The 16,454-nt window shown below is 38.8% G+C and overlaps 1 protein-coding gene across 1 annotated transcript; it reads right to left on the bottom strand.

Annotated features, from left to right (window-relative positions):
- Positions 1-13,324: 13,324 nt before the first annotated feature.
- LOC122298813 lies at positions 13,325-16,224 on the bottom strand. The gene is made up of 6 exons (XM_043108667.1): positions 15,958-16,224; positions 15,544-15,864; positions 14,985-15,182; positions 14,491-14,856; positions 14,132-14,344; positions 13,325-13,801 (listed from the first exon to the last, which is right to left on the bottom strand). The coding sequence occupies exons 1-6, from the start codon at positions 16,222-16,224 to the stop codon at positions 13,325-13,327; spliced, it is 1,842 nt and encodes a 613-aa protein (XP_042964601.1).
- Between the last annotated feature and the right edge of the window lie 230 nt (positions 16,225-16,454).

Raw genomic sequence — 16,454 nt, 5'->3', positions numbered from 1 at the left:
CGGCTAGGTGAACCATGACGTCGAAGAATGACGGTGGGTAAATACTTTCTAGCTTACACAATATTATGGCAATTTCCTATTCCATTCGATCCAAAGCTTCTACATTTAATGTCCTAGCACATAAGTCCTTGAAAAATAAACCCAACTCAGTCAAAGCCACGCGCACGTCTCTTATCAAGTACCCACGGATACCAATAGGCAAGATACACTGTAAAAGGACATGACAATCGTGACTTTTTAATCCAGTTATTTTCTAGTCATTTGTTCGCACACACCTTGTCAAATTCGATGCATAACCGTGCGGTAATTTAATTTTCATTATCCACTCACAAAATGTAGCCATTTCATTCCTTGACAATGTATACCATCCAATCGGCATGTAAACAGATGAACCATTTTCTTGCAATTGCATTTCTGGTCTTATTCCCAAGCGCTTCAAATCCTTCCTTGAGTTTAATGTATCCTTCGTTTTTCCTTCAATTGACATCAATGTTCCCAATATGGATTCGCATATATTTTTTTCAATATGCATAACATCAAGACTATGCCGTAACTTTAACTTTGACCAGTATGAAAGATCGAAAAATATACTCTTCTTAGTCCAATTCAACTCAGATGTAGCTCGTTTTCTCTTTCGTTGTTTTTTACCAAATTCATTACAACCAATATCTACAAATTGTGAAAGTACATCTTCACCAGACAAATATGGTGGAGGTTGGCCCGATTCAACCGTACCATCAAACATTTGTGAATTTCCCCGCCATCTATAGTCAGGATGTAAAAATTGACGATGACCCATGAAATATAATTTCCTCCCGTAAGTGAGCCATTCAGATTTAGTATGTTTGTTAGAAGTTGGACATGCCATTTTCCCCTTAGTACTCCAACCTGACAAGTTTCCATAAGCTGGAAAATCATTTATTGTCCATAACACGGCAACATGCATCTTGAACGACTTGTTTGTTGATGAATCAAATGTGACAACCCCATTCTCCCACAAATCTTTCAATTCTGCAATCAATGGCTGTAAGTGTATGTATATATCATTTCCTGGTGATCTCGGACCTAGAATGAGCAAACTCATCATGAAATTTGGATCTTTCATACACTTCCACGGTGGTAGATTATACGGCATAAGTACAACTGGCCAAGTACTATGACTAGTACTTATGTTCCCAAACGGATTAAATCCATCTGTTGCCAACCCAAGTCGCACATTACGAGGTTCTTCAGCAAACCATGGGTGTTCCTGATCAAATTCCTTCCACACCTGGGAGTCAGCAGGATGCAACAAAATATCATCGTTCCGAACTCTGGCTGATGAGTGCCATATCATGTCTACAGCCATTGCACATGACATATATAATCGTTGTAATCTAGGTATCAATGGAAAGTGGCGTACAACCTTTTGCAGCACATTTTGTTTGTCAGATGTCCATCTTGATTCGTGGCATATGGGACACTCGTTCAACTGCTCATTCTCTTGCCAATATAATATGCAGTCATTCTTACATACATGTATTACATTGTAATCAAATCCAAGTCCTCATTTCAATTTTTTTGCTTCATAGAAGTTACGAGGTAAAGTATTATCTGATGCCAGTGCCTCCATAAACAGCTCGAGTAACATATTGACAGCCTTAATTGATAATTGGCACATTAATTTTATGTGAAGCAGTCTTACGGTAAATGACAACTTACTGTGTCTTCTACATCCTGGATATAACTCACGTTGTGAATCATTCCACAATCGTGCAAAAGTGTTATGACCTCCATCATTTGAACTTAATGTGTTCGTGTCACCTTCATTCATAAACATTCCCGCACCGATGTCACTTAACATTTCCTCCATATCCTCATCATATTCATCTCCAACATCTGATTGTACATCTTCATCGTTCTCTTCTTCTTCAGGTGGAACCTCGAATGAAGTTGGATATGGTTCGCTGTGTAAGACCCAATCAGTATAACCCTTGTCAATACCTTTGACAAACAAATGCTTTCTCACCAAGTCTATCTTATGAGAACGCAAATTCCTGCATTCTTTACATGGGCATCTAATATGCCCATCACTATCACATGTACCCAATTCGAACTCAAAGAATTTCTTAACATGTTCAGCATATACGCTGTAATTCTGACCCAATCGATCACTAACTCGCGTCCAACTCTTATCCATGCCGACTATCTTCATTACAAACAATCACGTGTGCATCAACAAACAAACATGTATTAACCACAATCATGTATCAATCAATGAGTATGCCACCTTTCATCGGGTAATTGGTCCTATCCCATTCGAAATTGTAAGATCATAGTCGCAAACCTATTCTCTATAATCTGTCACGTCCAACAAAATTTCGGCAGCATCTCCCCATAGTTCTCCAAATATGCTCGTCTGGTTGTGTGCACCGATGTGTTCATCGTCGATAGAACATCACCGAAACTGCATATCTGGAGAACAAGGGATAAATCTACCGAAATCTTAATGTTAGACATATAACAGATATAGTTCGATAGTTTACAAGAATGATCTTACAATTCCAAACTGTCCACTCTGGACAATTCAAGAGTTATCAATCTTTCAATTCATTTGAATTGATAACTCTCGAACAGGTCTAAGGTTTATTTTGATGAACAAGCAATGCAAGATATGTCAATATTTAACATGTATCAAACAAACAATGCAAGATATGCTAATTAAGTATTTGTATTATTAAATATAGAATATTTGTATTATAATTAATATTCATTTTATTAAATCTTAACTATTTGTATTTTAATTAACCTTGAATTGAATAATTTAACTATTAAGTATTTAAGTATTATTAAATCTAGATTATTTGTATTTTAATTAAAATTCATTTGATTACTTTTAATTTTTAAGTATTTAAGTATTATTAAATCTAGATTATTTGTATTTTATTTAAAATTCATTTTATTAATTCAAATATTAAGTATTTATGTATTATTAAATATGAACTATTTGTATTTTTATTAACCTTCAATTGAATAATTTAACTATTAAATATTTAAGTATTATTAAATCTTAACTATTTGTATTTTAATTAAAATTCATTTGAATAATTTAACTATTAAGTATTTAAGTATTATTAAATCTAGATTATTTGTATTTTATTTAAAATTCATTTGAATACTTTTAACTTTTAAGTATTTAAGTATTATTAAATGTAGATTATTTGTATTTTGTTTAAAATTCATTTTCGTAATTCAAAGATTAAGTATTTATGTATTATTAAATCTTAATTATTTGTCTTTTAATTTGTATTCATTTATAATATTCCAAGATTTAGTACAAACAAGTAACTTCTTAATGTTAATATTTTAACACTGACCACCATAACGTTCAAACGGTGTTAATAAGTGTTCAAACGAAACGGTAAACGTTCGAACGGTACACGAATACCGTTCGAACGTTTTCGTTCCAGATTACAGTCGTCTTCAACCTCCGAAAACCACAACATTTACCAACTCATTACATCAAATGAAAACACACAATATCACAAACTCATTACAGCAAACGAAAACACTTATATTCAAACTAAAATGAGAATAAGATTTGAAGAATACCTGGTTTTGAGAGATCAAATTGTAAATCCACCCGTATGTTATGCCCAAAACGAAAATACTCTTCACCAAACGGTAAAAATAACCTCTTAATCTGAAAATATAAGAGATTGATGAAAGTTACTAATATTTGGGGGCTGGATTGAGGGAGAATGGCGTTGGTTGGAAGAAAATGGCTGTGGGAGTGAACTGGAAGTGGTGGGACGAGCGCGAGATTGTGAGGTTCTATCGTGTAAATGTAGAACATTTACGTTCGAACGGTTATTTACTAAACGTTCAAACGTCAAATATAGTAGCGGGAAAATTTTCCCCAGTTAATTTTAACGTTTGAGCGTTAAATTAAACGTTCGAATGTTTGCTTCCGTTTACAAATACATTTGAACGGTTATTAGTAAGAGTTCAAATGGTTTATTAAAATGTTGCTTATTGTATTTTTTTTTTTTTTTTGCACTATACCTTTAAATATACTGAACTTTAAATATACTATAGTTTAGTAACATAGTAATATTTGATTATAATATATAATCAAACATATATATTAATTATATTATAGTCTAGGTTAATATAGTATAAAATATCATACTACATCTAGTATTATAGTCAAGTATATATATTAGGCTATATATAACATATATATGGTATCATAGCATAGGGTCATCTGTATTACTAGCATATATAGTGTTAAAATATTAGATTATTATTATAATATAATATAATAATGTAATACATTTAAGTATAACATGTACATACTATCATATATAGTGTCATCTATAGTACTAGCATTTAGAGTGTATTCTAATTATACTAAAGCTAAAATTGAGCATGTTATGTTATATTATCATATATATAACATATATATACTATCATATATAGTGTCATTTATAGTGCTAGAATAGAGAGTGTCATCTAATTAGCCTATAACTGAAATATAATATGAAAAATATACTAAACAAGTCATCTAATACATTTATTGTTAAATATATGTGATATATTATATCACATATATTTTATATAATACTATGAACATAGTATCGTATATATAGTAGTCTATATTATATTATACTATATCATATAACTTATACTATATACTATATAATATAATATAGTATAATATAATCTATTAAATATAATATAATATACTATATTAAAAATGATAAATATAATATATAGTGTTTAATAGAATATAATAACATTAATTATATTGCATCTATTATATTTAATATTATAATAAATTTATATTCAATTAAATTGAATATTTAATAAGAACATCTCGGTAATTAATTTCAGTTAATACGTTCGAATGGTATTAATTTACCGTTCAAACGGTACTGCATATATAAGTTGCCGCGGACATCATTTTCACGGAAGCCAAACGTGTGCATTTCCTCCATTCCAAGCCGTTAACCCTCCATCTCCGCCATTCAATGCCGTCTTCGCCGCTGTCAACAGTACCCACTCTAAGCCTTTTCCTCTAAGTATCGGTATTATTCTTTTTCAAATCATTTTACCGTTTAGATTTAGGTTTTTGATGGATTATTTGTTTGAATTAGGATAAATCGATTTATACATCAAAATAAACGGTAGATTTGCTTTAATTCATGGTAGGAAGGTTTATTTAGGTTTCTATTGCATTTATTTTGGTGTAAAATCCATGGAATCGAAGGATTCCATGGATTTCAATGGCTGAGTCGACTCGGTCTGGAATCCCCAATCGATTCGTATACCGTTCGAACGCTATTAACAGTGTTCGAACGGTATTCACTAACCAGTCGAACGTTGTTTTAGACATTCAAACGGTCAGGCCTAACTTACCGTTTGACCGTTACTTTAAACGTTCGAACGTTATAGTTACCGTTCGATCACAATATTGGGTGTTCGAACGTCAATACTTATACATTCGAACGTTGTATTACACGTTCAAACTGAACAGTTGTACCGTTCAATCCCTAGTTTAGACGTTCCAATGGTAAACTTAAATTTAATATAATATACCTTTATACATTTAATCACTTTTTTCTCAAATCCATACCTACAGTTCTATGCCATACATATACTTCTCTGCTTTCTAGAGAAGGCCTTAGAGGTTAGTTCCAAAAACTTTCCCTTCTTCTTCATCATGTTTTTGTTCCAATTCAATGCTATTTTCTTTTTTCAATGGAATATTTCTTTGATCTGTAATTGTGCTATATACTTCTTTGTTATGTTTCTCCTTTCTTTTGTTGGCTTTAGACAAGATCTCATTGCACAGCTAATATTAAAAAAATCAAAGAATGAATAGTTCACATATATTTTACTATAAATTTATATTTTAGGTTAATATATATATATATATATATAAATTAGACCTATGTCCATTTGTCTTTATAACCTACCGCCCAATTGAATAGTTGAAATGGGTTGCAAAAATTATGAATGTAGGAGATTGATGATATTAACTTCTCTCTGCTTGGGTGTATTGATGCTTCGTTCTTGTTTATTCTCTCTTTCAATGAATCTTGATTGCTTTTTTGTCATAGAATCCAAATTATATTGATATACTGTGTTTGAAATGTAAATACTTTCTTTAAAATTTAGAATTTTCTAATAATACATGAGTTTTTGACTGAAACATGGAAAGTAAGTTTATCTTGAATTTTAGTAAAAACTTGCTCACTAATGAATTTCAAGATCTACATAAACGTCAAGTTTTATTTTGATAGTTAATTGAAATAAAAATTAAATATATAAATAAATAATTACTGAACGATGACAATTATTGTAGTGTTGAGCTGTGTCAAACTATGAGGCGTAACATTTCTTGTAAATGTTGTGTTTAAGTAGTTGGTATAGTTTTGAGGTTGTTAGTCTAAAGACAGTATTAGTACTTCTGTCAATTTAATACTACAATACCAAACTCCAATCAACTCAAAGAAGAGTAATAAGATGAGGACATAGGTAGAATCCAACATTAGAGGTGCTACCTATCCTATAGAAGCAGGTAGCCACCCCTGTTGCATCCCATCTTCGCTTGGGCAGATGATTAACTCTCACTCAGCACCTTATCCCCGTCCACATTCTTGGCCATCCATATTAGCTTGTCGAGCATGCAGAAAGACACCATCATTGTTTGGCCACCTTGTCCACAACATATTATTCACACAAAAATTATAAAAAATCACAAATACATCAAACAAATTGCAAAACACCAACAAGAAACCTTAGATCTGTGCATACATCTACATATTTCTGCATGGAAACACAAATTCGCGGTCACGACTATGGTTTATAAAGCTTATGGGTGCTACCCACACCTCTCAAGTGAGCAGCCTTCAACCCTGCCCCCAACTGTGGTTCATTGCTTGGGTAACAACACTGCGATGGTAGGGGGGAACTTCCTCCACAAGCCTTATTTTGGTGGCTCAATTTCATGGGCCTTAACCGAATGGGCTTCCATTTAGGGTTTTAATGGGGTTTGGGTTGATATCAAGTCCAATCCAATTTTTTTGGTCCAATAAAATTTTCAAGGTTTAAAAGAATAAATAATGATGTAATCAAGTGATTAAACACTAAACTAATTTAGGGTTTAGAGGCAAACTTTTGGTGTTTAGGGAAACCATTTGGGGTTTCGGTTTCGACCAATCCTTTGGGGTTTCAATTGGATTCCAAGTGTTTAGGATTTTCTCTAGAGTTGAAACCCTCTTTGGTTTGACACAAATTGGATAGTTGGATGAAATATGGTTTTGCTTAGGTGATAAGATCACAAAGCTTGATTTCCTTCACCTTTTCCATCTTATGGTTTCTCTTGGTGCCAAGTGTCCAATACTATTAATCAAGTATTGTGGCAAAGATCTTGTCAAGTATCCCAATAAAAATTCTCTAACCTAATTTAGACATTCCATACTGTGATTTTTGAAAACATTACTCTTAGGTGTTGACACTGAGGTTACTATTCATTCCAAAAAAGTAAAAGTAAACTTTACACTGTAAAATCCTAAATAATCATGCTAAACATAAAGTGCAAATAGTTTATCAAACTCGACTTTGAAGTGCATCGAAATAATCAAAACACATTTTTGAATAAGTGATTCGTCTGGAAATCAAAAATTGTTTTATTATGCCATAAAATCCTAATTATTCCTCTGAGTCTAATAGTGTAGACCATATCTCATTTTGACACTTCTAGGTACCTCAAATAAAAAAAGAAAGCATGCTTATGGCACCATAGTAAGTGGCAAGTTGCAACACTGACTATACTGATAGGTTAAAACATATGCAATTGGTTGATTCGTGAAAACTTTTGGAATTTACAAGAGGCTCCTACAACCTAAAGAAATTCCAGCATTGAATTTCTGGCGGGCTATTACAGAGGTTACCATCGAATTGGAACATGCCACAACCACTATTCATAGAGCACCTTATTGAATGGCTCCATCTAAGTTAAAAGAATTAAAAGTTCAAGTAGAAGAATAAGTGGAGAATGATTTATTTGTTATAGTTCTACACCTTGAGGAGCACCAGTATTGTTTGTTAAAAAAAAAAAAAAAGATGCATCCATGAGAATGTGCATTGATTATAGGGAGTTAAATAAGGTAACAATAAAGAACAAACACATGTTACCACCTATATGAATGGCTTGGCGAATGTGAGTGTTAAATCACTTGATTTTGATGTTAGGCAGGAGATGTGCTTAACCGTTCTAATTGGCAAGGAGTGATGCACTTAAGGAAGTGGCATCCCTCTTAATCGCCAAATGTGAGTGTTAGGACACTTGGCTTTGATGTTAGGTTGGAGATGTGCTCGACCACACTAATTGGCAAGGAGTTATGCACTTAAAGAAGTGGCATCCTCCTTTAATTGTCGGATGCGAATGTTAGGACACTCAGATTTGATATGAGGCGGGAGATGTGCTCGACCCCACCAATTAGTGAGGAGTGATGCACTTGAGGAAGTAGCATCCCCCTTTATCGCCAAATGCGAGTGCTCGGACACCCAGCTTAGATATTAGGCTGGAGATGTGCTCAACGTGCTAATTGGGGATTAGTGATGCACTTAAGGAAGTGGCATCATCCTTTAGGTGCTACAAGGTTCCCTTGAGCCGTGTGTCCCTATTGATTACTACATCACAACACAAGTATATGTACCAGTTGTGAATACGTTAACATACGTACTAGTTCACAAGAATCTACACCTACTATGGAAAACGTAATGTACGTATCTCGTGCCAGGTATCTACACCAGCACAAGTAAGTATAACATGAAATTGAAAGTGTGGCAGCACTATCAGCGTTAGTGCCCGTCTTCGCTCCAGTGACCAATTAAGTACGCCCCATTCAAAACTCGATGATCTTTACCTTGTAATCTCTAGAGATTTCACACTAATTTTAACACACTAGCTTGAACAAAGGAATTCCATGAGGATTTTATCCCATTCTAGCATTTAGGGTTGTGATAAACGTAAACAGACTTGATTTGACGGAGAAAACTATTTTTGAAATACACTCTATACTCGATATGTGACGTAACGTAACATGATATGGACGTGAGATGAATGACATGACACAACATGTAATAGACAAACATTTCATAACTTGGCATAATATGAAACAGACAAACAAACAAACATTTCATAACATGAGACAAACAAACATTTCATAACATGGCATAACATATAACAGATAAATATTTTATGATAGAATATAATATGTAATAATTAAAAATTACTTGATAGAATAAAATGTATAATAGATAAATATTGCATGCTATAACATAATGTGTAACCGACGTACATGTAGTGACATGGCAAAGCAAGGCATATATGATAACGTAAGAACATGGACAATAATTTTGTTACCAACACACACATAGTAATTTAACAGTAAGTTAGAAACTAATTTATAGTGATCGTTTGCATGATGAATGAAAAAGAGCAAATACAAGAAACTCTTCACTAGAAACATAAAAATACAATATTGGAGTAAAATTATCATCTTACCCCTCTACGTGTGAGAAAATGACCATTTTACCTATAACCTATCATCGACCGCCCTCCTGCAGCATGGGTTAAGGCTCCCCTTTTGCCATCCTCTTCATGACATTTTGGACCTTCTTAACATAACTCCTGCTAAACTACACCCTTTCGCATTGAGGGCGTACCTATGTGCTTGTATTGTCTTCCGCATGGTTTTGGAACCTCTCGGTGATCCTTATCCTGACCTGACAGGTCAGGAGTTTTTGGCGTTCTATAACGTGAGGGAGGTTGCCAAAGGCAACGTTGTTAGCTTCCTCAAGAAGGATAATGGGCAGACATTGGCCTGGTTGAAGACTCGCTACTCCAATTCTAAGGCGTGGACCTCCAAATTCTTCTTCATTACTGGTAAAGGCATGGAATACCCCGCCACAAAAGATGTCATCAAGGATTTTTCAATTAAGCCAATCTGGCACCCCATTCCTAACGAAAAGAAATTGTGGCTTAGAATTGAGCCTTTGTCACGCCGTGAACTGGCTTGAATTGAGACAATCCGTTCTTGGGCCGAGGCTAATCCTAAGGAGCTTCACACTGATCTCTTGCTGACCTCCGCCCACATCAATCAGTTCTTGATGTCTCCCAACCGATCTTATTTTCAAGGACGTGATTTTATGATTTCGGCCATCATTCCTCCTCCCATGCCGAAGCCCTCTGAGAGGAGTTCGAGGCGTGACCACTCTACGCAGGAGAGGAAAGAAAAGAAGCCTCATTCAGAAAAGAGGGAAGAAAAGAAGTCAGGATCAGAGAAAGAGGAAGCTGCCAAAAAAAGAGAGAAAATGAGCAAGAAAAAGAACGCGGATGGTGGTCAACAAAAAGGGGCCCATTTTGGGGACTCTTCTCCCATTTCTCCTCCTCAAAAGAAAACTTTGGTGCCCTTAGAGGGCGTCCAGGGCCAGACGCCTCAGGAGGATATTCAAGCCCAGACGCCCAAGCAGTTGGCCACCCGTAAGGCCCCGTTGCAGAGGCTGGAGAAGACCGCCATAAACTCGGGGGGCGAACACATCAAAACTTCTACCTCGCCAACTACCACTATTCTCCCCTCACCCCACTAGCCTCCATCACTGCCTTATTCCTCTGGCCTTAGGAATGCGAAAGGTTTAGCCAACCTGGCCCTTTTTGACCTGGCCGCCTCCCTTCAAGTTGTGCCTATTACGTAGGTGCTTTCTACAACTCCTGTCCTTGCATTTGAGTTTCCTATGCTAGAAGAGCGAGTAAGGCAAGTCGAGCTAGATGCTAAAGTGGTGGCTACCCTTGACCTTGACTCCATCACCAAGGTGAGGACTTGCTCGCCCCTGCCTTCTGGTGGCACTCACGACGAGATGGACATTGTTTTGCCCATAAGTGGTTGTGAGGAGGCATCAGAAGCCTTGCCCTCAAGTCGAGCGAAAGGTTCCTCTTTACTTCCTGAGGGTGAGTGGGCCAACATAACAAGGGGAGCCTCCCCTCACCAGGTTGAAGCAAGCGGCGAGATTGGTTCTCAGTAAACAGCCCTAGAGAGTCTACCAATTACCATCTATGGGGGAAAAACCCCCTCGCCAGTCTGCAGCAATGCATGACTCTCTCTTCCTTCCCTTCACACCTCCTCCTTTGGGGGGGATACAGACTCCTTCCTTGGTGAGGAGTGGGAGAATTTCCTATAGGAAGATACCCGCCTTCATAAGGCTAACCTGACTTACTCGCCACTCCCTCTGCCCCCTGTACACTTGGAGGATTCATCAGGAAGGGTGACACCTTCGTCTGTGAGGCATGGTGAGGCATCCCCCCTAGGCCATAGCGAGATTGTTAGGGGGGACGCCAACGGTGGTGCTTCCTCGACGACTGTTAATTCCCAAGTTGAGGCCATTGCCCAGATGGCTACTCATTTGAGAGGCTGGCTCTCTGAGTTACTATGCAGTCTGTCCCCCTTTTTTTATACACTCCTTTCATATTTAAACCTCTTCTCATAGTGGTTGTTTGTTTTCCTTTTTGTAGGGCATCAATGATCTAGCTACATGGATAGTGGCTGACCGTGCCCATCTTGAGGAGGAGGTTAAGGAGCGGCACAAGCTGTGCTATATTGCTAAGAGTGCCTCTAAGAAGTGGCAAGTTGACAGGGCTGAACTAGCATCCTTAGCCAAGGAGAAGAAAGAGCTAGAGATCATGCTAGAGCAATCTAAAGGTTATTCTCACTCTTTGCAAGGTGATCTCGAGATATGTGAGGTTGAACTCCTTAAGCTACGCGATACTGTCTACCTAGCAAACGAAGTCAAGGCTAAGGATGACTTCGTCCTGACCATTCTTCAATCTGAGAGGGACACCGCCAAGCTGCAACTTTTGGAGGCTTAGAAACACTTTGAGGCTGAGTGCTCACACTTGAACTCTGAGCTTAATGCCTGTGATGGGGTGCTAACTTCTCTCCGTGGAGACCTAGCCCACTCCAAAGACAGCTGCAAGTCCTTCGAGGAGGATCTTAAGGAGGCAAACTTGGCTCTTGGAGTCAGTCAGCTAAGGCTATCTGAAAAGGTGGATGAGCTAACCGCTGCCTAGGAGGAGATTGCACGACTTCGTGCCCAGTTGGCTCATGTTCCAGCAACAAGGGATCATGCCTTTACTTATGGGCATGGCTACAGCATCCTGAGGCTAAGGAACCGTCTCCTTATCGACCCCACCACCAATCTTAACGCTCTTGACCGGCATTTATTCTCTCATATGGAAAGTGCCTGTCGCCAGGTTGATGATTTTGGGCGAAAAGAGATGCCTGAAGCTTTCATAAATGTGCCCCTGTCGTTCCCGCCCAATGATGCTCCTTAACTTTTTTATCTTTTTTCCTTTGTCTGTGGAAATTTTTTTGTATTTTTACATTTTGTATATTTGTGATAATGGATCTTGCTTAACTTTGATGAATGCTAGTTAATTTTGCTGTTGCACACTTTTATTTTTGGTCTTTTATTTGTAGTTGGATTGTTTCTCCGTTGTTGCCCTTGGTTTGTTAGGTTGTTTTTGGACAACGAGGCCTAAGGACCTATACGCCCTCCTTCATGGCACAATAAGCTGCTTGTTTCCAAAGTTTAGGGTTGGCGTGGTCTGAGGACCTACGCGCCATTTTTTAATGACACCATAAGCTGCTAAGGCTTGCCTTTGGTATTTAGGGTAAGCATGGTCTGAGGACCTACAAGCCCTTTTTTCATGGCACCACAAGCTACTAAGGCTTGCCTTTGGTGTTTAGTGGCGTGGTCTGATGACCTAAATGCCATTTTTTCATTGAAACGATATTTGCCCTTGGGAACTCCTTCCTTTGTAGAGAATTATTAATAAATAAAGCACAATATGCTCATAAATGGTGATAATGCAAGTACTGGGAAAAGGCAAAGAAATAAAAACACTACAAACATCACTGATAAAATATCTTTAAGTGCTCCGTGTTCCATGGGTGTGGCAATTCTTTGCCTTGGCTGTCTTCCAACCGATATGATCTAGGCCTGTTGTTGGCCACCACTAGGTAAGAGCTTTCCCATCGGGTTCCCATTTTTCCTTTGCCTTAGCTAGTCACCCTGCTATTCTTTAAGACCAAGTCACCCACTTAAAAAGTCCTGGGTCTTACCCTTTTATTAAAGTATTGCTCAGTTTTTGCTTTTTCCTGCAGCATTCGGGCTTCTGCCATCTCTCTTTCTTCCTCTAGTAAGTCAAGGTATTCCTCTATCTTCTTATTATTTTAGGTGCTTGAGAAATGGCTCGTTCTGTAGGTTGGTAACCCTACTTCAACTGGAGCAACTGCCTCGCATCCGTACGCCAGTGTAAATGGGAATTCTCTTGTTGGAGATTTTGCTGAAGTTCTGTACGCCCAAAGTACCCTGGCAACTCGTTCGCCCAATCTCCCTTCTTTGTTGCGACCTTCTTCTTAAGGATTGAGAGTAACACTTTATTTGTTGCCTCAGCTTGACCATTTGCTTGGGGGTGGGCTGGGGAGGAGTACTTTGCCTTGATCTTCAATTCAGCATACCACTCCTTGTAGTGGTCCGAGTCAAACTGGCACCCATTGTCCGTTATAATCCTTTGGAGGATTCCGAACCTGCAAACAATATTCTTCCATAAGAACTTTGTCACAACCCTGCTTGTGATGGTTGCCAGCAGTTCTACTTCTACCCACTTTGTGAAGTAATCCACGGCAACTATCATGAATTTAACTCCACCCTTTCCTGGCAAAAAGGGTCCCATCAAATCTACACCCCACTGGATGAAAGGCCATGGTACTATCACAGATGTTAACTCCTCAGGGAGGGCATGCGGTACTGGCGCATACGTTTGGCATTTGACACACTTCCTGATGAACTCCCGTGTGTCCCTTAAAACATTGGGCTAGTAGTACCTTGCCCAGACCGCTTTTCTAGCTAAGGTTCTTCCACCAGAATGGTTTCCACATATCCTCTCATGTATCTCTGCTTGGACGTACTATGCTTCTTGTGTGGAGATGCATCGTAGCAAAGGAGAGGAGAATCCTCTCTTATAAAGAATTCCATCGATGAGCTGGAACCTAGTCGCCTTTTTCTTTATCCTTCTTGCCTCTTCTCTTGTTTTTGGTAGTTTTCCTTTGTCTAAGTATTCCATTAGTCTGCTCGCCCATTCTGGAGTGTTAGATCCCAAGATGCCTACTTCCATGCCAACGACAAGGACCTCGATGACCCTCCTTTCTACTTGCCATGGTAGAGGCACTTCTTCTATTCCTAATGCCGCCTGTGCCAATTTATCTATGGCCTCATTGTCCGCCCTTGGTATCTAAGTTATTGTAAAATACGATAAGAGGTCGCGAATTTCCCAGACTCTTGCTAAATATTTTTTTAGTTTCTTGCCTTTTGTAGCGTATAGGCCGAACACCTAATTTACAACTACCTGTGAGTCCAACCTGGTTTCTATGTGGTTACTCCCATTCGGGCTACTACAGACAGTCCTACTATAAGTGCTTCATACTCAGTTTCGTTGTTTGTCACTTTGAATGTCAGCGTTGCCATGTAATGCCGCCCCTGGCCGTCAGGGCTCAACAAATGTATTCCCAGGCCTCCACCTTCTCTACAAGATGAGACGTCTATGAACAATACCCACGGCTTTCCTGACGGTTCCATCGTTTCTTCTTGGGAAAATCCTGAGGACTCTACCACAAAATCTGCCAGCGCTTGCCCCTTAATAGCCTTCCTTGGTTCGTATTCCACATCGAACTCGCTCAGCTCAATCAACCAACCTATCAATCTTCCCGTGCTGTCTGGTTTTCTCAGGACTTTTGCTAGGGGGGCCTTCGTAAGCACCCTTACTGTGTGGGCATGGAAGTATGGACGGAGCTTTCTGGCCGCCGTTACTAGAGCGAAAGCCAATAGTTCAATTCAGGATACCTTGCTTTTGCCCCTCTGAGCGCTCAACTTACGTAATATACTGGATGTTGGGCGGCTTCTTCCTCCTTTACTAGGACGGCAGATACAGCATGCTGGGAGACTGCTAGATATGCGTAAAGCACGTCACCCTTCTCTGGTCGTTTCAAAAGGGGCGGACTAGCCAGATACTGCTTTAATTTTTTGATCACCTCATCACATTGTTCATTCCAAGGATGCACATTCCGCAGTACCTAAAGAAAGGGGAGACACTTATCTATGGACCTGGCTATGAATCTTCCCAGGGCGGCCACTCTACCCACCAGTCGCTGAGTCTTGTTCAGGTTTTTTGGTGGTTTCATGTTGAGTATGGCTTCTATCTTGTCTAGGGAGGCCTCAACTCCTCTCTCGGATACAATGAAGCCCAAGAATTTCCCCAATTGGACCCCAAAAGCACACTTTGTTGTGTTCAACGTCATTTTATAGAGACATAAGATTTCGAACGTCGTTCATAAATCCACAAGGTGTTGGGCGGGTTCTTTACTTTTTTATTAGCAAGTCGTCCACATATACCACCATTGATCTCCCAATCTATTCCTTGAACATTCGATTTACCAGCCTTTGGTAGGTCGCCCCTGCATTCTTCAGTCTGAAGGGCATGACCTGGTAGCAATATAACCCTCGGTCTGTGACGAACGAGGTTTTTTCCTTGTCTGCTATGTGCATCTGTATCTGGTTGTAACCTGAGTACACATCCATGAAGCTCAACATATGATGTCCTGCTGTTGCATCTACAATGATGTCGATGCGTGGCAAGGGGAAGCTATCCTTTGGACAAGCTTTGTTCAAATCTGTAAAATCCACGCACATTCTCCATTTCCCTTTTGCCTTTTTCACCATAAATACGTCAGACAGCCACTCTGGATAGTGGGCTTCCTTAATGAAACCAACCCCGAGCAATCTTTCAACTTCTTCATTAATAGTGGCGTACTTCTCAGCACTGAATGATCTCCTTTTCTATCGTATTGCCTTGTGCGCTGGGTCTACGCCCAAGCAGTGCTCAATGACTCCATAATCTATACCAGGCATCTCTTCGTGGTTCCATGCAAAGATATCCCTGTGCTCTATCAGTAGCTGCTTCAAAGCTTCCCTATCCGCCGGTAGGAACTGCGTCCCAATTCGTGTGGTGGCTTCAGGGCAGTCAGCATATAGTGTTACAAGCTCTAAAGGTTCATTGACCTCCGCATGTTGTTGGCTTCGATCATCCCTGACCTCTATGTCTTCTTTGAAAGCCATTGTCGCAGGTGGCAGATGGGGTGGCAAGACTTCATTCAGCCTTGCCACAATGCAAACCTCATTTTTTACATTTCGCAATTCTTGTACGTAGCATTCCCTTGCTAAGGCCTGTTCGCCTCTCGCCTCACCTACCCCGCCCTCAATTGGAAACTTCATCTTAAGATGGTAGGTGGATGTTACCGCCCTGAGGTTTTAAGTGTTGGTCTTCCCAATATAGCGTTGTAAGAAGA

Source organism: Carya illinoinensis, chromosome 16 (genome assembly GCF_018687715.1).
Source record: "Carya illinoinensis cultivar Pawnee chromosome 16, C.illinoinensisPawnee_v1, whole genome shotgun sequence".
NCBI classification, from domain to species: Eukaryota; Viridiplantae; Streptophyta; class Magnoliopsida; order Fagales; family Juglandaceae; genus Carya; species Carya illinoinensis.
Note: the sequence above shows the minus strand (reverse complement) of the source record. Positions and strands in the feature narration are given on the sequence as shown.